The 20,935-nt window shown below is 39.6% G+C and overlaps 2 protein-coding genes and 1 long non-coding RNA gene across 4 annotated transcripts; 2 read left to right on the top strand and 1 right to left on the bottom strand.

Annotated features, from left to right (window-relative positions):
• Nucleotides 1-1,995: 1,995 nt before the first annotated feature.
• nemp1 (nuclear envelope integral membrane protein 1) lies at nt 1,996-7,216 on the top strand. 2 transcript variants are annotated; one of them, XM_070839837.1, is made up of 9 exons: nt 1,996-2,104; nt 3,179-3,300; nt 3,627-3,843; nt 3,935-4,007; nt 4,088-4,181; nt 4,277-4,391; nt 5,072-5,297; nt 5,533-5,709; nt 6,425-7,216. In XM_070839837.1, exons 1-9 carry the CDS (start codon nt 1,996-1,998, stop codon nt 6,579-6,581), a joined length of 1,290 nt encoding a protein of 429 aa, XP_070695938.1. In that variant the 3' UTR covers nt 6,582-7,216. The 2 variants fall into 2 exon arrangements, with proteins under 2 accessions (XP_070695938.1, XP_070695939.1); XM_070839838.1 differs by lacking the exon at nt 1,996-2,104 and adding an exon at nt 2,621-2,710.
• Nucleotides 7,217-10,821: 3,605 nt separating this feature from the next.
• On the bottom strand, nt 10,822-15,394 carry ormdl2 (ORMDL sphingolipid biosynthesis regulator 2). The gene is made up of 4 exons (XM_070839585.1): nt 15,301-15,394; nt 13,338-13,512; nt 12,211-12,362; nt 10,822-11,552 (listed from the first exon to the last, which is right to left on the bottom strand). Exons 2-4 carry the CDS (start codon nt 13,509-13,511, stop codon nt 11,417-11,419), a joined length of 462 nt encoding a protein of 153 aa, XP_070695686.1. The 5' UTR covers nt 13,512; nt 15,301-15,394; the 3' UTR covers nt 10,822-11,416.
• On the top strand, nt 14,620-19,999 carry LOC139209748 (uncharacterized). Its single transcript, XR_011585227.1, has 3 exons — nt 14,620-15,254; nt 15,365-15,506; nt 19,733-19,999. It is a non-coding gene; the product is annotated as an uncharacterized lncRNA (long non-coding RNA).
• Nucleotides 20,000-20,935: the final 936 nt, after the last annotated feature.

Raw genomic sequence — 20,935 nt, 5'->3', positions numbered from 1 at the left:
AAGCATGTAGATTAAAAAAATATTCCATGTATTTTGTTGACACATAATAATTGCGTTAAATGTTCGATCATTATTGCACATTATTACAAGGGTAAAATATGATAAATCAATAACTTACAACACTATATTTTAACTCTCTGAGTACATGTTTGGACCCATGTTAAAACATTAGGACTCTCCCAAGTACTGTGTTGTATTTATTATAGATATGCTTTTTTACAGCAGATGTTCCCATCAGGTGCAATATAAGGACCCTGGAACTGGGACCCCCACGCTGACTACAGTGATAATCAATTATATGAACGACAGTCTGTGCTTTTCATGATATGACATGGTGAAATATGTGCTGCTGGTGTGTGCCCCTCTTCAGTGTGGCTTGGAGTAGGCCTACAGTTTATAATCAGGACTGTGGCGATGTGCAGACAGTTTCAGCCTGCGTGGACATGTCCGTCACAGCAGCTGCTGGAGATAGACCATATCTGGGCATGCACGGACAATTATATGCTACTCCGGCACCTTATTTTCTTTTTTTCGTTTTTGCTGTGCTTTATTTTTTCATTGTGTGTCAGTGGGTGCATTGGGGTGGGAGCTTGTGTGTAGTTGTCTCTTGGTAGTGGTCTCTGTGTGAGCAGGTACAGCTGCTCACACAGCTAAAGGTTTTTGTCAATGAAAATGCAGTTTGATTCAGTCCAAATTTTGTAAGTTAAAACTAGTTTAAATTGACACAAAAATCCAAATTAGATTTTTTTAGACTACCACCAATTTACCCAGTAATAACTTTTGATGGCTCCCCCATTACACTTGTGTCCTGAACAAACAAGCAGGGCACTTAAGTCTTGTTTCACATGTAAAACTAAGAGCGGGCTTGTAGCTGCCACCTAGTGGTGTCAGATCATAGAGATGTGTCTCCTCACTGTTCCTCTTTCTTACCAGAGGAATTTCTCTTACCTTTTAATTTACTATGGGCCTTAATGCTTATTCCTCCCACTGTGTTTTTAGGGGACAAATCCAAATGTAAACCTTCACATGTAAGAGTAGCTAATCCTTGAGCAGCATCCGTATCTCTCCTCATACTCACTTACTCCACCAATGTCAAACTACTGGTGCTCCTCAGTTTCCAACTTGGCCCCACTATGTTATTTGATTAAATTACCGCAATCATAAAATGATGTACATATGGTGGGCTGAAAAAGACAAGTGCATAGGTTTTAATGTCTTAAAGGGAACATGTGAGTATCATGGAACGATCAACAGAGACATTAAAGACAAATATTTAAAGCATAACAAATGTCTTCTCTTTTCATTGCTTTATTGTTCTTCAGTCCATGTTATGTTTCCCTACAACATATATGTATATCTACCCAAAATAATTTAATACATAGGCATTCATGAGATAAATAACACTTTCAGTTTTGTCTCTGAATCCTGAAAGCACCCGTTTTCAGGGTAGATTAAATGTGTAATTTTAAATGAATCATCTCTGGTTTTGTGGTGACAGCATTTCTTGTTAAAACTGCAGACTGGCTTCAAATCTGGAGTTCAGCAATAACTTGGCAGAGGAGGCATAGACCCCTGGCAAAGTCTCCTAGGATGACTATTTTTTGTCGTTTGATGATACAAAGTTACAACTGCGGATTCACATCAAACATAACATTTCCACACTAGAAGGTTTTGCATCAAAGACAAATTCTTTAGGAGTAACTGGAGATATTATTTTATTGTATCTTATTATTATTTATTTTTTTAAAGTTTTATCAAGTAGTTATGCCAAATCATGCAACAGTATGTAATTTTTAACAAAGTTATCAATGAACAATGTGTTATTTTTAATCTAATATCTTTATTATGCCAAATTAAACATTATAAAAGACGTTGAAGTGACATTGAACGCACACCAACGATGACGACATCCAGTGTGAGTTTGTGATTGGCTGAGTCGCCTGTAACTCAACCGAGCTGCCAGAGGCGGAAGGGGCGGGACGTGTCTCTCTCATCATGGCGGGATGCATGAAAATTATAAACGGTTTAATCTCCACAAGTGCTAAATTAATGGTTTTTACAGCACTGCTCGCTTGTTTACCTCACACCTCCCACCAGGATACGGGTAAGAAGCGGCGTTACGCAGCAATAACAGAGACTTTAACTCACATTAAACCTGTTTTAACGTTACCATTGACCAGGCTAACTCATGTTAGCTTGTGTTTAGTATTTGAAACTGTACAGAAGTTACTTAGTGCTGAACCTTTGTGCCTCCACTCTCATAGTCACCGAGGGATGTTATCCCGCTCTGTGTCTGTATGAAGGAGAAAGGAGTGTTTGTGAAATCATTTACTTTTTGCTGAGCACGCATCTGTGAAACCTTAACGTTGCTCGAGCTTAACAAGCCCGCCCCTCCCTCAGGTTAAAAACAGTGCGCCAGTAAACAATAAAACATGTTGTATGGTTGCAGAAACTTGCACGATATGAAGCTCGGCGAGAAGGGAGCAATCAGGAAGTGAATACAGTAATACTGATAGCTGTCTAATATGTTTCTACCCAATATAATCACCATGCATCTGTTAAGCGGGCAATATGCGTACAATGCAGTATCTTTATATACAGGCCAAATGTTTAATATCCGATTAGACGTGTTCATGTGCAGGTAGAAAACTAAGTGCTGTTTTTAACTGAGATCTAAAACCCCTAAGCAAAGACAGGGGCTGCAAATCAGGTAGACACCCTTTATATACATTACATCTGTTCCACTGTTTGTCTATATAATGATGTTCATCTGTATAGTCCCTGTTGAATGAAAAATAAATAACTGTACATGTGTAACAAACATGCCGAAATTATGTAAAATAATGCACCAAATGTCTGAAATAGTTCCCAGCTAGTGTACTACTTAATCCTGGTTAAAACAACTGCTGCAACCTGCTTTAGGAAACTGCTGAGCCCATTTTGAAATAAAATTTTTATTTGTCACCCATTTTTGCCACAGACAAGGCAGGGTAGTCAGGAAGTATTAAGGGACGGATTAATGTGGTGTTAGTATTGGTCTTTTCATGGGACTATTTCATGGATTATACAATAACAGCAGCTTTTTTTCTTCAAATACCTTACTGAAGTGACAATCGACATCTTTAAGACTTGTTGTTCACGTTTCTCTTCCATACATGCCTCTGCTTATCAAAACCAGGTAACAAGCATCCAATAATTGATCTCCAGGATGGAGAGGAGTATGCCATGTCAGGGTCCAACAGGTTCTGTTACAAAAACACCATAGTGCCAACCTGGAGGCAAACATGGACAAGAATTCGGGTAAGTTACATGAAAGGTGCCCAGTCGAATCAAGACCTGTTTTAAGTACCTGTTTTATGCACTTTATTTATCATAAGATATTTACATAATGTTCAAGAAACACTGGTATTATCACAGCTTTTCTGTCCCTCAGTCTAAGTATCTGGGGACCGAATTCTAACAAATCTGTTGTGATCTGTTGCATCAAGAAATAAATGGAAGCCTCTGCATTGAATTTGTGAAAGATATACTGTCAGTGGTTATTGTTAACACGGGTTATGTCTTACAGCATTTAATTCACACAACCTCAGTTGAGTAAGTGCGTAATAACTAAATATTTCTGGCAGGTCAAGGTGTGGAGTTCAAACGTGTTCAAGGTGGTAACTGTGGAAGGTGAGGAGGAACTGCAGGAGCTGGACCGCTTCAGTGTCTGGAGCTGGCTTCAGAGCTTGTTACGTGAGAGGCACAATGAAACCACCATTAACATCAGTCTGTTCAGCAAGAAGACGTGCTTCAAGATCGATCCTGCAGACAAAACTCAGTACACTGTGAAGCCCCTTCGTAGTAAGTGGGAAAACAAATGAACACAACTCATTTGCTGCTTATTGGCTGATATCACGTGACCAACACAGTGTTCCTTTTTTTTTCCTTGCAGAGTTTGACATCTATCTGTTTTTGGTGTTCCTCTTTGGAGTTCTGTTGTTCATCTTTGCAGACTCACTCAGCAGGTAATTTTTCCTAAGTTCCATCGACAGGATTTAACTTGATTACGATGTGATTTCATTAACACTTTTCCTCCTACATAAAGGAGTCAAGTTTTCTTCTACTCTGCTGGTATGAGCACAGGCCTGATCGCCTCTCTCATCATCGTGTTTTTCATTTTGGCACGCTTTTTACCAAAGGTGAGGAACGTCATTGTCCTCAAATATCCATGATTTTATTGGTAAAATCACTTTCGTCTCAGACTTAATTATTGTACCCTTTGTGTTTACTGCAGAAAAGCCCTTTTTATGTGTTGATTGTTGGAGGCTGGTCATTTTCTTTGTACGCCATCCAGCTTGTCTTCAGGAACCTCAGCATAATTCTACGAGAGCACTGGCACGTCGCATTAGGTACAAACAACTCCATAAACACAAGCTTTATGTAGATACAGACTTTCTGGAATTGGGAACATCAGACCAAAGCAGAACTCTTAGTGTTTTCACACCTGCATCCTGCAGAATACGCTAACTGTTTCTAGTAGCAGCTAGCCGGAGAATGAACCGAGGCCCATGTTAACTTAGCAATAACAACAACATAGCAATGTTTCTGTCACAGAAATATGCGCTAGTCCAGAACACAGGACCTCCATCATGTATTAACTTTGTTGCTCCCACCACAGACACATCTGACCAATAAGCAGAGTGAATATTCTCACATCATTTGTAGTGATGCATTTTGGTTCACTTGGATTTTTCTCTGTGTGAAGCGAAACCAAACCAAGGGGAAAACACTCCAGGTTCACAAACTCACCAACTGATTTGGACGGGAGCAAACGATGTAGCATATTTAATAGCTGTATTTAGACCACTGAGCGTGTAAGATAAGCATCTCCTGTATTTGTAACCTTGAGACTGTAAACATACACAGGATGGGCTGTAGGCTAGAAATACCGGTGTAAACCAAAACTGGCACTCTTACAGAGACTGTAAATAATGTTGCAAATTCAGTATGCAGGCTTTATGTTTCAGCGCTCTGTGTTCGGATAGTTCTTATCAAACACTGTGTGAGTCAATGTCTCTGTTTTTATCAGGTTATGTAGCAGTGGTGGGATTCATCAGTTTTGCTGTGTGTTACCGTTACGGTCCTCTGGTGGAAGAGAAGAGCATCAACATCTTGTCGTGGACGCTGCAGCTGTTTAGCCTGCTCCTGATTTATTTGGGGATTCAAATTCAGCAAGTTGCCTTCGCCATCATTGTGGCGGCTTTGTTCTCCAAAAATCTGGAGTACCCAGTCTGTCTGGCAGTTGCTGCATGGAGGTGTGTGTGCTTACAGTACTGACAGAAGGTGGCGTAAGAGTACAGTGCAATTATTGTTATTCAATACAAAGAGAACTGTTTGTTGTATTCATAACAGTTTTGATGCAAAAGAATCTGATCACTGTCATGTTTTTAAGAGTCAGTTGCTCTTGTCTTGCATGATGTCTGCTTATTTCTGCCTTTTACATTTATCCAAGTTCATTGTTTTTTATGGAGCACTTGCTGTGTTGTGCAGGAAGCTCAGACGGTATGTTCATTGGAAGCCGGAGCCACGCCGCCTGTTGACTGAAGAGGAGTATCAGAAGCAGGGGGAGGAGGAGACTCGGCGTGCACTGGACGAGCTGAGGAAGTACTGCAACAGCCCAGAGTTCAGCCCATGGAAGGCAGTGTCCAGGATTCAGTCTCCGAAGAGGTCTCTATTGTGATGTTCTGTTTTTCTAAAACGTGACGTCTTTTAACGCATGATTTAATCCCAGTCTCCAGCCTTGGTGTAACTAAAATAGACACTCTTGATTTACACAGACACTTGCATCTGGGACATAATATCTCAGTAGAATATCACCATGAGGAGATAAAGTGATTCAATACATTGCAAGCATAGAATTGCTAACTTTAAGGATTAATCTGTCACTGAAAAGCAAAAACTAATAAAACTGATTACATGTTGGTTAAGAATTGTTTGATAGTTAAAATAATTAAATTAATATTGTATTAATACTATTTCCAGTAGTGTGGCTCACTCGTGGGAGCTGAGATAAGGTGAATATATCTTATTTTAGTCATTAATAATGAGGTAATATATGTATATATATTACTATAGTATATACTATATTAATATATGTCTTTTGGGTTTTTTTTTTTTTATGATTAGCTATTCCTAACAAGCTGTGTCATTTTTTATTTAAGGTATATAAATATGATGTCCAAATACAAATCATATTTTACCAACAGGGTCACATTCAGAAACACTTGATGTCTTTCACTGATGTGGTGCCAAATGTCCCCCTGAAGCTGTAAAGGAGCTGTAAATTGTTTGTGTAGCATGTCGGTACTCCTAAATACTAGCACATGGTTTGTATACTGTATAACACTGATGCTGCTGCTGATATTGTAGCTTTAATCCACAGGTTTGCGGATTTCATCGAAGGGTCACCTCACCTGATGCCAAACGAGGTGTCTGTCCACGTGCAGGAATATGGTTTCGGAGGATCCTTTTTTGAGGATGAATTTTTTGACACAGACGATGAGGAAGACAATTTTAAACCTATGATGAAACCAGAGTGAGACGGCATGGTTTGGAGACGTATGGAAATACAAACAGTTATCTCTACATTTCAGAAAGGTGGCCAGAGTACAGCTCTCCATGGCTCCTGTGCAAACGTCCAGGCCAGACTTCGAGTGATTACCACGGAGGCCGGCTTAAGAAAAGCCTGGGTTGTCATTTCGGTCACGAGAGCCACCTCCTGTCCTGGAAAAATCACTGCCAGTCACTGGCAGAACACTGTGGTCAGATCTGTTATCAGCATAAAAATTTGATGTAGTTTCAAATAATGTGCATTATAGCCAGATCTCTTCATTTCAACACAAAGTCTTCTATTACAAAAATAGTGTTTGAGACCAGTTGGAGGTCAAAGCAGTTGAATTTTTACTGTGTGATGGTAGTTTGTGTTGTGTTGTCTTTAGTCATAGCTTTGTTTTTTTTTGTTTTCCAAAACATCTTGTGTTCAGAGCCTTTAGGCTCTAAATGGGCTCACTGCAATGACAGCATCCATGTTACATGTCCAGTGCATCGTGTGATAAGTCCTCTCCCCTCTGAACAGCAGCGTGATGCGGAGGTAGACATTATTCAAGCTTTGTGTGCACGGAGGAAACGTTCGTTTTTCACTGTTTTCATTTTAATGGACATAAAGTAAAAGTGGTCCAAAGAATTTTGAATAAAAAATATATAAAGAAGCTCTGACATGCATTATTGTATTAGTTTGTATGATGCTGATTACATGTTATTACATGACTTGGGTAATAATTTAAGACATTAGCCAGGTTTTATTTTTCATAGTGGTGACATTTAAAGCCTTTATTACAATTGCTCAAGTACTGTACACAAGTACAATTTTGAGGTACTTGTACTTTACTTGAGTAATTAAATTTTATACTTTCTACTTATACTTCACTACATCTAAGAGGGAACTATTGCACTTTTTTACTCCCAATACATTTACCCGATGATGGCTACTACTTACTTTGCAAATCAAGGATTTACATACAAAATATACAATCAACTATAAGATGTGATGAATTATTATAAAGGGATCATTTTATCTCAAAGGTGCAGCTACTTTTTCTTAAGTGAAATATCTGAATGTCTTCCACCACAATATTTCTTTGTAGATTTTCTGTTGTACTGATGATTTAAGATACTGTATTTTGAGTCTTACTGTATTCCTTTTTGCATCTACAGCTGCAACTAATATATATTTTAACTTTCTATTCAGAAAAATGCCCATTCAAAGTTCCCACAGTCCAACATGTCTTAAAAAACTTTTTGTCCAAAAATCTGTATTATTTTTGTCCAATCACCAACTAAAGATATTCAGTTTACAACTTCATTTAACTGATAAAAAGCTAATGCTTGCATCTAAAATACTGAAAACGGCTAATATTGGTGATCTGAGTTTGATTAATGACTTATCATTATCAATATTGCCTTCATTGCATTCATTTGACTGATCAACTAGTTGTTTTGCTGCTATTTACATCTGAGTAGGTGGTATTACAGAGACTAATTAAATAAATGACCAATAAGAGGAAGATAAACATAAACCTGTGAAATTCCCACTTCATAAACAGAAGGGGCTGAACGATCAAGGTGCAAAGTGCAGCATTTGTGCATTGTGCTGCATTTGTTTGAAACTACCCCATTTAACCGTCTGAATCTGCATATTTGGGAAATGAATCAGTCAGCAATATGAAAGACCTCTTGTTATTCCTTTATCTAGAATCCCTGCTGAAATGCCTCTTAACTTAAAAAAACCCTAAGTGATTGTTACTCTCATGTCTTAAAATCTTCTGTGAAAATGTGAGTATTTTCTGAGTACTCTCAGGCAGTTCTATCAGTCAATCAATCAATCTTTATTTACATAGCGCCAATTCATAACAGCGTTATCTCAAGACGCTTTACATAAAGAGCAGGAATCCCCACATGAACAAGCACCAGATATTATATTGAGCAACAGTGGCAGGAAAAATTCCCCTTTAACAGGAAGAAACCTGGAACAGACCCAGGCTCAATGTGAGCGGCTTCTGTCAGGGTCCGTGTTCGGTGGAGGTTGGACAGATAGAGAGAGAGAGAGAGACAGACAGAGAGAGAGAGACAACATAAACAGCAACCAACATACTAACAATAGGAGTGTGACAAAAAAATATGGTAACAATGAAAAACATGACGAGTGGCTGACGATCCGCAGTAGTGATTCATGAAGCCAGAGAACCACAGCAGCAGGACCAGGACCAGGATCCACAGGAGCCCGAGAGATGAGAAAAGCACAGAAAGGCTCTGGGGAAGATAGCAAGTTAGTGGCAGACATTAGGTGGACATGAGACATAATGATGGAGAGGAAGAGGAGGATAGAGGAGCCCAGTGCATCATAGGAGTCCCCCGGCAGTCTAAGCCTATAGCAGCATAACTAGGGGCTGGTCCAAGGCCTGAGCCTGATGCTATATATATCCTGTTAGTAAAGACTGATTGATCATATCCAGTAAGGACGTGCTAATTAAGGGCAGGACTTCCTTAAGTAGCCCAGTAGGAATGGGGTCTAGGAGACCTGTTGGCGGTTTGGATGAGGAGATTATTGAAGCCAATTCAGGAAGATCAATTGGAGAAAAACAGTCCAAGTGCACATCAGGTCTAGCAGCTGTTTCCATGGTTCCTAAGTTTGAAGTTGGATCAGACCCTGTTGAAGGCAGGAGGTGATGAATTTTGTCTCTAATAGTTAGAATTTTATCATTAAAGAAGCTCATGAAGTCGTTACTGCTGAGCTCTAAAGGAACACAAGGATCAATAGAGTTCTGGCTCTTTGTCAGCCTGGCTATTGTGCTGAACAGAAATCTAGGGTTGCTTTTATTTTCTTCTATTAATGAGGAGTAGTAGCATTACAGAGGGCTGTTCTATAGGTTTTTAGACTGTCTTGCCAAATTAAACGGGAGTCTTCCAATTTGGTGGCACGCCATATCCTTTCAAGTTTCCGCGAATATTGCTTAAGCTCGTGTGTCTGGGAATTATACCAGGGAGCTTGTCCCTTTTCTTTAATTATCTTCTTTTTTAGAGGGGCGATAGAGTCTAGTGTCATTCGCAATGAACCTGCAGCACTATCGACCAGATAATCAATTTGGGAGGGGCTAAGATTAGCATAGCGGTCATCCATAGCACAGGGACACACAGGCTGAAATACTGAAGGAATCACCTCCTTAAATTTGGCAACAGCACTATCAGATAAGCATCTAGTGAGGACCTCTCTGTCATATAGTGCATAGTCCAGTAACAAGAAATCAAATGTTATTAGGTAATGGTCCGATACCATTCTACCATTTGCTTCGAGGTAGAAATTTCTGACCTTTCTCATATCTGCATGTCACCTCTGACATCTAGTTTGAAATATCTTTCCATGCGACCGTGTTTCAAAAGTTACACTCAAAACAAATGATGATTGGCATACACTTGAATTGCATGTGTCACACTCTGAGTGCTGTGCACTGAGAGCCCTCAGTTTTAAATACACAACATACTTCTAGTCAGTCAGTTGAAAGTGAGTTGAAAGTGGAAGCAGAACTGGGAAATAACTGCAGAGGATCCCCACAATTGCTGTTCAAGTGAGATAGCGTTATCTTAAATCAGGTAGCTTTCAGTGTATGTTGGGGGGGGGGGGGAAGCACTGTATTTAATCTTTCTCTCCCACTCTTCAGTTTCCATGAGCCGATGACATTTAGACCAACAGCCCTCTGCATCCCACCACTGGCTTCTTTACATCATTCTTGCAGCATTTGATGGCAGGGAAGACCCCAGTAACACTGGTGCAAATGTTTACACTTGATTACACAACATGCGGAGTGGCTGATAGAGCTAGCATTATTTGCATGTTTCCCAGGCTCAGCTTGGCATAAACAACAGTGTAATCACATTCATATGCTGCTGCATTTCCTATGTATTACTTCCCCAAAACATGTTAGTACTGAGAAACCACACTGCAATGCAAACGTGACTCCATCTCATGTAGAAAGGGGGGGGGGAATCCCTTGGATATATGAGCATATTGCAAACCATGTGGCTTCATGTAAAGCATCTGGAGTTCCCCAAGGCTTACAAACTGGCCCACATTTGATCTGAATTGATTCCTACATACCACCACACATAGGGATTTATCAGTTTTTCTACTTGACCATGTCGAGAAAAGATGTAGCTCTCACTGCACATTTTATAAATAGGGAAGACAGCTTTTAAAGCAAACAGTAAATTACATGATCGTGTGTATCATAGCAAAACTACGACAGCAGTGTTTATTATGGATATGTTAATGCATGCTGCATGAAAATCCTTCATAGTAAATCAAGAAAAAAGCATGAATGAAAATGGAAACTTGCAACACTGCCACAATGAATTCACAGTGAACTCATTCACATTTATAGCAACAGCAAGACACAATCTTTACAGACGTGCAGCCAGTGCAGTTTGTAAAAGAAAAGCTATATCTGAGCCAGAGGGTGATGGCATTTTTAAAATAATGAATGAATATTACATTCAAATGCAGTGCAGTTCAAATTTGCTCTTTCTTGACGCCAAGAGCAAAGCATCTGGCTCTTGACAAACATGCATCAGGAATGTCGGTAAAGAAAACAATTACTTTCATGAAACAGCAGCAGTGCATTTACATTTTTTATATTTTTTTTCAGGCTGCAAGGGGCAGCACAAACTGCATCTTTCATACATTGCTCCACACAGTCTGTACAGTTAAGACAAATCGAACTGGTTCTCGTCTCCTCGACCTCTACACATAAAACAATTCAGCAGAAACAGAAAACTACAAGTCCAGTATTGGTGGTTAAAATCCAGTGTTCTGTCAGTTCTGTCAGTATTTGTTGATCCCAAATATCCGTACTCCATGAAACTGAGGCAGCTTTGGGAGGAGGACACTAAGGAGGGAGCCCGTGTTGATTAGGAAATGTGTGGGATCGTATTTTGTGTAGAAACTGGCAAGAATATACCTGCAGAGAGAAGAATGGCGTCAATGTAGCTAAGATCAACATTTTTATTGAAGTTTTAACACCCAAACCCTACATGACTAACAGTGATGCTCAAATATGTTACAAAAATGAAAATACACTCAGCACAGCTAACCATCAACTAACCAACCAGGCAGAGTTTCTATTCTGCAGTGCTTTTCACCTGAATAATAAAGATTTTGTATGTAATGTAATGTAATGTATTCTTCTGTGACTGTTCTCTAAATCTGCGGCAGGGAAAGAATAAAAGTAACGTTGATTTATACATTTTTTTTAAAAACCTCAGAGTCCTACTCTGACCTTTCCTCCTATTGACTGAAGTCTGTAGGAGCTATCCCCTTGGGATCATGAATGTCTGTATAAAATGTCATGTCAATCCATCCAGTAGTTGATGAGATATTTCAGTCTGGCAGCCACATGAGAGCAGAACACTTGACAGGTCAATTAGTCTAAAATTGTTCCTGGATATTTGAAAAAGAGGGTCAGAAGAGTCCCATCGGCCTCAATGAGAGCGTCAAAAAAAAGGTATCCGTTCTACCCAACTCCTTACACATTGACCTCCATGCTGACGTAGCTATCATAACGAAAGAGAAACTGTCCAGCACAGCGGACGACTTACTCAGGCAGCAAATATACTTACAGAACAATTGGTGAGATAGTGAGGAATTTGCGCGAAGATGTGAACTGGACACCGTAGTCCATCTGTTCCCAGTGTGTGAGCAGACGAGCTTTGCCTTGGTCTGGTGTCTCAAAGGGAGTGCCCTTCACCGTGTGTAGAAACAGGTACATCACCTGCAGAGGACAAAGACAGATTCACAACCACTATTAGCCACTAGGACAAAGATTTCTGTCCAGTTTATACGAGAAGTTATCCTCAGAAGTTAAGAAGTACTGCTGGATCATTAGTGAGGAACCTTGTCAATCTCCTCCAACAACAGCAAGGAGGATATTTAACAAACTCTCTATTACTCTATTTACATGCAGGCTTTGAGCAAACTTAATCATTTATAGAAGCAGCTGTTGGAATACAGCAGCTCAAAACTATATTTTACTGCTGATGATAAAACCAGAGAACAGAGCATTTCACATCATTTTACAGCAACTCATCAAATCACAATACTGGAGCGTACCAAAATGTTAACGTGAGTCTTACATGAGTCACATTTTGGGAAACATTCCTATTTGCTTTCTTGCTGCAAGTTGAGAGGATCAATATCACTCTCTTATCTGTACAATAAATGTGACGCTGGGCTCATTAGATGTTAGCTTAGCATTCGTCAGTCAAAAGAACTTCTTCAGCTCGTCATTTTTTTTTTGCACTTCAGTTCTTGTGCAGATTAAACAAATAAAATATGTGTTAAATAACTTTAGAGGTGCTGGTGGGTGGTTAATTTGTCCGTGTGCTAAACTAAGCTAAGCTAGCCGTGTCCTGTCTGAAGCTTCATATTTCAAAGCCTTCTTTGAAAACGTGCACGCAGTGCAGGGCCGACAAGTGTCCAAGTTCATCAACATTAAAAACATGTCACACAGCCTCAGACGACACCCTGATGAAGTAAAGATCAAAAATATTTGCAGCATGGTGCACAGGAGACGAGCTGCGTGATGTGTTTTAACTTTGATGTAGTTTCATATTTCACAGATTCTGTGTGCAGAATGGTCTAACACACCCAGAGATGATCTTGAGGATAAATATCACCGTATAACCAGCATCTATCTGGGGCAGTTTGTATTCAGTTCCCATTGGGCTTCATCATCATTTTAACTGACCAGGTTGTGGATGACATTGGTGAGGGTCCAGACGAGCGGCACAGTGATGAAGGGAATGCTGAGCAGGACGATGTGCAACACGACGGTCAGCAGCAGGTAGGTGAGCCATATTCCTCTGCTGTTCATCACCCTCGTGTTGGGGTTCACCTCGCTGTGAGCTACGCCCACATTCATCCTGACCACACAGAGACACACAGTGTAAGAGTACAGGATGCCGAGTGATGTGATGTTCCAAGGGGCTCCTTTCAATCCCCTGTGACTCTCGACTATCCAGCCTCTAAAACACTGGATTGAGTCCTCCACCTGAGAGGAGAAAACCCCACAGTTTAAGAAATTGCTGATAGTGATGAGCTTGATCTGCTGAAGTTAAGTTGTTAAAAATCAACATCCTCTGAATGCAGAACTATGCTAATGGAACACAAGTCACACTGCAGTTCATTTTCATGTTTGTACTTTCACTTTGTCTGTATTCAGAAACCATGTCTATACACCGTCACACTAGTTACAGTGTTTCCCCTAGCTTTACAGCTTTGGGGGAGGGGGAGTGTCTGCTGGAGGGAGTGTGCTCACCTGTGTGTGCGTGCATCGGGACAGAGGAGAATTGTAAACGCGTGACAGAGACAGAAATGACATGCTGTCGTGTAAATAAGATAAATAACATAAAGCTATTTAGTTTGTTTAATAAAAGAACAAGGTATAGACCTGTTCTATATGAAAGGTGACCTCAAATGACTTGTGTTGTGATCTGGCGCTATATAGAAAATAAAATTAACTTGAGCCTCAAGGGGGGCGGAGCGCCCCTCTAACATAATGGTGGGGGAAGCACTGAGTCTGAAGAAAAAACCTAGGGCTGCAACTAACCATGGTTTTTGTTTAAATTATTATTTTATTGGTTAATGTATTTATAGGTGGCAAGTTATTGCTTTGTCCAAGCAAAGGTCAATCTTCTATTCATCAGGTCATCGTTTGGTCAATAAAATGTTTTCATTCACAGTTTCCTAAATCCTGAGCTGATGTCATCAAATGTCGTGTTTTACAGTCTGAAACTCAAAGATATTCAATTTACTATCACATGAGACAAAGAAAAGCAAGATTGCATTTTTGCTTTGCTTCAAAACTGATTGATTGTGAATATAATGACTAATTGATTCATCAATTACTTTGACAAGGATTAATCTGAGCTTGATACACAAAAATACACACGTTTACTTCACGGTTTCTTTATACTTTTGATTTTTCTCTTATTTTAGTTCTTTTCACTATGAATTAAACTTAATCTGTTTTATTTTGCACATTTCCACGTGTTGTAACTGATTAGACAAAACACCAAATATTTACTACACATTTACTTCATCTCATTGCTCATTTAATATTTTGGTGTTTGAGGCTGGACGTCAAACAAAACAGGCAATTTGAAGACATTGCTTTGTGCTCTGGGACCCTGCAATAGACATTTTGATTGATTTATAGAGTAAAGTGAAATAATCTCATCGTGATATCACCCCTGGAGAAAAGACTCCGCCCGACTGGAGTTACTCTGGATGTCTAAACAAGCGCTTCCTCTCGCAGGAGTCTCTGAACTGCATCACTGAGCTACATGTAGCCACAACAGTCACACACCAGCCGGAGCAAAGCTATCAGAAAACTAGCATTAGCGTTAAATTGTGGAATATTCTACGAGAACACGACAGTAAATATCCGCACAATGCCCAGACTTTTAACTTTGGCTAATTAGTTAATGTTAAATAACATATAACGTTAGCGAGCTAGCTAACAGTTGAGCTGCTATCTACAGGTTGACATGCTAACGTTAGCTCAAAGTTACGCTAATCTGACGTGCCGGCTGCAGACTACACCTTCACACTGAGAGGGCTAAAAGTCTCGGTTCAACTGTGATAAATGAGCCTCTCCCATGAGGTGTTTCCAGGTTTAAAACTTTACATTTCAACGGAGCAAACTTTACCTTCCTGTGTTGTCGTAGCTCACCAGGAAATTCCTTGTTTTTTCTCTGACCCCGCCTTCGCTAGGTTTGGGCTGGCTCCTCTGCTGACATCTGTCAGAAGTCGGGCCGTGTCCTCCTGCGCTCTCAGGTGAGGGGGAGACACCGCACAAGGCTCAGCAGAGAGCACCTGTCCTCCAGGAGACCACCAGGACCTCCCCCCAGTAAATGTGAGCCACAGTTTAAAGTCACTGTTAATTCCCATGTAGCCACCAAATGTCAGACTTTTCCTTTGAGGTTTCACTGTGTCTCACTGTGCTGTTAGTTTACAGGTTCACACCTGCTCCTCAACACCTGCACATTTAACAAACTGGAATCAGGCAACTTTTACTGTTTTTCCACAACAATAATACTCAAACTGATTAATTGACCATCAACATGGTTGGTGACTAATAGTCGATTTATCGATTAAATGATAAATCATTGCAGATCTATATATCTACACTATATTCATTGGTGGAATGTAACACAAGGCATTTACGTAATTACTATGCTAAAGTACAAATTTCAGGTACTAATGCTTTAGTATTTTCTGTTCATGCCACTCTATACAACTATGTATAACTTTAGTCTGTAGTTACTGTACAAATTAAGATTTTTGACCTTCAAAACATACAAAAAAACCTATAATGTCTGATGTTGATGTGTTGTAAATTAAACTACCCAACAGTATATACATTCACAGCTGACACAATCAGTCAATTACTCAATTCATCAACTGACGCACTAGTAATTGGCAACAATCATTTTAATCACGTTAAATTGACCAAATCGTGGTTCCAGTATAAGAAAAGTGAGGATTTGCTGCTTTTCCTCGTAATTATTTGTAACAGTTTTGAGGTTTGCACTGTTGGTTGAACAAAGCAAACACTGTGAAGGTGTCACTTTGGATTCTCTGGGTACTTGTGAAGGCGTTTATTAATTTTCACAAAACCAACAATCAATCGATTTATTATTTGTGATTTATAATCACAACATAAATCCATAATAAAAAATCATTAGTTGCAGTCTTATACAGAAAATTCAGCTACTACAACAGTAAAATCCTGCTTGGACGTTAATGCATGAGTAATAATAATCAGCTGCTATTTTTCTGATTAAATGCAGGCTTTTGCTTGTAATGAAGCATTTTTACAGTGTGATGTTTGTACCACCACTGTCCATATCAACACATCTATGAAGACAAATATTTTTCTTCAGAAACTTGATGAAATGGAATTTCCAACGTTCAGTAACACCATTTAATACAAAAAAGTGCATTGTAACGATTCACGTCATGTTCAGAGTCTCAAGGGCAGCACCATTTTGGGCATATAGTGGTTGGTATAAATGTGGTCCGAAACCAATGGTGGAAAGTACTTGTGTCTGGTTTTCAAGTGTTTTCTGTGTAGTCTAAGTCAGACGTAGCTTCCCTTTGTGCCACAGAGCTCCATTGTTGTTGTCGTTGATGTTTGCTCCAGGGCCCCCTAACAGGTTAATCTGGCTGTGCCTCTGCTCCACAACATTTCATTTTATTTGATGTCTGCAGATACTCCGTACTTTGCAGGTTCTGATTTTATATACAAAGAATATGATCAGTTTGTCAGATAAAGTCATTTTGGATTAGGCAAACAATGCACTAATGCAGCAGGAATTAAAACAAAAACACGGGCTGACAGCATGTGCGGGACGTCCTGAGGAACTTTTGCTTGCTGAGTCAGCCATTTATTGTAACACATTTGCGTATGGACATTCATCTTTATACAGTATATTTAGGGACCTTGAGTTAAGATTGTTTTGTCAAATGCTGTTTCCAAAATCTATCCGATAAAATAAGATTTAACTAGCCAACAGTATATAAAGTGAATAAAATGAGCACCTACAACATTGAAAGGCTTCTTACACATTAATACATCAGTAATAATCCAATAATATAACATCCAGCATATGATAATATAACATTCTACATAATGAGTACATTTACTTTTGATACTATCAGTACAATTAGCTGATAATACACATACATTTACAATGTGGCATTTCTAATTTTACTGTTAGTTTTGTTTGAATACTACCACTGCTTATGACTGCACAGGCCATAATGGTTGTAACCTGAGTTTATTTCTACACATAGATGAATATCAGCGGGATAACTGCACATGCAATAGATCATTTTATAGATGAACTGAACAGGAGTGGACAATATGGACAAAAATCACAATATATTAATTTTATTTCACACTATCGAAATACGGTATATATTACGACATAACACTATTGAAAACTCAACTGGGAAAGTAACCAGATGGGAACAGATTGTTTCTGGCCTCCCCAGTAAAATAAATACCTGACAAATCTAGACATCACGCCATCAAAGTAATGCAACAGTCCTGTTAAGCCAGTAATGCCATTGAGCAGAACTTCTAATTGATTTACAGCACTGCACTGCTGGCAGCAGCTTTTTTTCTTTTGGCTCTCTACACGTTTTCGTTTTGAAAAGGGCAGTTCATGGTCGACAGAGAAAGAGTTTGGAGCCAGTTTGATTCTGTGCAGATCATTACTGTAGCTGCTCAAACAAAACAAGGTTGGCAGACTTCACTGCAACATCATCTCACAGTAAACACACTAAACAAAAAAAATAGCACTAGAAGTGGTTCTTTGGCTCGTAATCATAGGAGAACCACTTTTGGTGCTATATAGTACCTGTCCCATCTACCTTTACCCAGCTGAACTAAACTAAGCTGAAGAACCAGTAGAGAACCTCTAAAAACCATATAGGGGCTTAACATGTTCTTTGTATGCAGTGGTGCTATATGACACCTCTACCACCCCAAAGAACCCAGAGAACCCATTTTTTGGTGAGTGTTACCACTGCAGAAACCTATGATGATCCTGCAGTGGCAGCTTATAATTCCGAGCCGTGACTCTCGCAGTAAACATTAAACTAAATCACAGGAATTAATGAATTGAACCAAACTGAAGACATGAGTTTGAAGGTAAGGCTGACGCAGCGTGGAGGAATATCTGAGACGGTGTGAACGGTTGATGCACGAATGGAATGAAAAAAAAAAACCCACACGTGTGGTGTTACCGGAATGCTGAGCAGATTACCGGTACCTTGAGCGATGTGCTGATAAGTGTTATTGTTAGATAAGGAAGTGATGCAAAATTAGATAAAGTTCGAGCTGTGATGATTACATGTGCTGGGCCTCCTCTCTTGCTGACTCGGTCATTTATTGAAACACATTTGCACCACATGGACGTCTTATATTTATCTGGAAATATTTATATAAAGTTGAGGTTGTTTTGCCAAAAAGTGACTTACTGTAACATGTTCCTGCTCACATCATCCTCACACAAACAAGCTTTGTGCAGTGATACTGTCATGCACATCACTTGTCATGCTCTCAACATGATAAACCTTTCTCATATTAAAGATCCTTATTGTGACATTATCCTCAGGTTAATTACTAGCCTACATTTACTTCACCACTGCTAAAGATCAAAAACAAATGTAGGACCTAAGATTCTTTCATACAGGTTGTTTTTTTTCTTTACATCCTCACAGAGCCAGTAGTGCGCCCTATATGCTTACCTTAATATTATTGCTCTTGGATTTTCACCTCCATGCTGAGGGCTGCTTTTGCTTGATTATATTCTAGATTATATTTTAACCCTCAGAGACAGGATCCCTGTAGGCAGGACACGATGACAGGTTGAACGAACTCTAGATATGAAATCATTCAGAGAACAAACCCCCTGTTGAGCAATTTGATACCTTTACACTGAGCTCACTGCTACTTCCTCTTCCCCTTTAAATGCATCGCCTTCCTTTTTTTTGCACTGTGGATTACTACTGGGTTAACATTGCATCATTGGAGCGTGAGCACATGTGGGATGAGAGACACACTGACGAGGAGGAAGTATGCAGGAAGTTGTGGATCTCCAGAGAGCAGCAGGAGTGTTTCAGGAAAGCACAACTTCCTCCTTATCTCAGCATATTTGTCTGGGTGTTGTTTAAAGACAAGAGGGGTTCTCAGTACAGGTAACTTACTAACTTTCCTTAATGAGGAAATGATTATTTTCAGTGGAAGAAACAATCGCCATAAAAACATACGATTACATCAGTGATGAACCACAGCACATATGATGATGAAAATTGTTTATTTATTCTGCATACAAAGGACATAGAAATGAACACAAAAACATAAGCTGATTTCAATAAATATCAATAAATAAATACAATAAATATGATTTGAATAAATATGTTAGATAATAATTCCATTGGAAATACGTTCCATGTATACATGGGAGAGACAAGAGTGGAAACACTTGTAGATCCATCATCAGCCTCTGAGGGCTGTACTAGAGATTTTGATCAATGTGATCAAACAAAGGATGCTTATACATTTCACAGCTGCAGGTCAGCGAGCACTGCAAGCTCGTCATGCTCTAAAGGCACTTCTGAGCTGAGCCTTGTGAGTGATGAGCCGGATCCCCAACAGCAAAGACGCGAGCAGTGAAGATGGAGAAGGAGAAGAGCCTGTCCATGGTGTAGTGGCACAGCAGAGCCTCCTCCCAGCGTTCGACGGGCTGAATCTCTTCTTTACTGATGTGGGACTCCTGTGGAAGCAGTAAAAAAAACATGAAACTTTTGTCCAATTTAAATCTGGGCCATGATCCAACAAAGCTTAATAAAGATTTTATAAATCCTGCACAGATTTCTGAGACTGAATGTTTACCTCTAAAAGCTTGTTGGACTTTATTTATTTTTCTGAGTCGACCAAAACGTACCTCCCGGTGATGCTTGTTCGTCACACATTTGCTCATGTCCTCGTGCAGTTTCTGCAACGCTGGCTTCACTTGATGGGCAAACTCTGAGCAGCTTTGAAATCCAGCAACCCTCTCCACTGTAAATTTGTATCTCGTCAGGACATCCAGCATCTTCCCAATACATAGCTGTGGAAGGAGACAGGACAAGGGAACTCAGAAATCACATCCCAATCATGTTTCCCTTTTGCCCGTTTGGTTTCTTCTGTCTCTGATATTAAAGGCATTTAATAACATTAAAATGATACTTCTTGGTTTTGGTGCTTACCGCAGAGTTCTGTTTGAGGGTCTCGGGGTCACACATGTCTTTCGCCTCCATCCACACAAGTGGGGTGGAGAAATCTGACACGACTTTGGATCCATTTCGTGCCTACAGACCATTTGAGACAAACATGCTCAGTGCACTGTGGCATAATGTGAAAATAACAAACATGTCAAGCGATACATGCTCGGTGTACACAGCTAGATGTCAATCAGATAAGTCAGTAGTGTTTAAGTGGAGTTAATTTTACACCAATGACAGTTTCAAGCCGTCTGTAAGTGAACAAAATCTGGCCAGTCAGCACTTAAGATGAATATTACTGGTAGCAAACTCTTCAAAATGTGCCTACAGACATGCTTCATATTAGATGTGGCAATAAATAAATAAATAATACAAGCTTGACACTCATATAAAACAGTTTTAAGTGAATGTGAAGGTGTATTTTTAATTGATAATCAATGATAAAAAATAAAAAAAAACACAAACACCCACCTCTACTGAGACAGTTTTGGCAATGTGATTAAGCCT

This window comes from Pempheris klunzingeri, chromosome 11 (genome assembly GCF_042242105.1).
Source record: "Pempheris klunzingeri isolate RE-2024b chromosome 11, fPemKlu1.hap1, whole genome shotgun sequence".
Lineage (NCBI taxonomy): Eukaryota > Metazoa > Chordata > Actinopteri > Acropomatiformes > Pempheridae > Pempheris > Pempheris klunzingeri.
Note: the sequence above shows the minus strand (reverse complement) of the source record. Positions and strands in the feature narration are given on the sequence as shown.

Coding starts and splice junctions, on each gene's coding strand:
- nemp1 (XM_070839837.1), top strand. CDS start 1,996: ATGGCGGGATGCATGAAAATTATAAACGGTTTAATCTCCACAAGTGCT. Junction 2,105..3,178: donor CACCTCCCACCAGGATACGG/GTAAGAAGCGGC, acceptor TATCAAAACCAG/GTAACAAGCATCCAATAATT. Junction 5,298..5,532: donor CTGGCAGTTGCTGCATGGAG/GTGTGTGTGCTT, acceptor TGTGTTGTGCAG/GAAGCTCAGACGGTATGTTC.
- ormdl2 (XM_070839585.1), bottom strand. CDS start 13,511: ATGAATGTGGGCGTAGCTCACAGCGAGGTGAACCCCAACACGAGGGTG. Junction 12,363..13,337: donor CCAATGTCATCCACAACCTG/GTCAGTTAAAAT, acceptor TGTCCTCTGCAG/GTGATGTACCTGTTTCTACA. Junction 11,553..12,210: donor ACTATCTCACCAATTGTTCT/GTAAGTATATTT, acceptor TTCTCTCTGCAG/GTATATTCTTGCCAGTTTCT.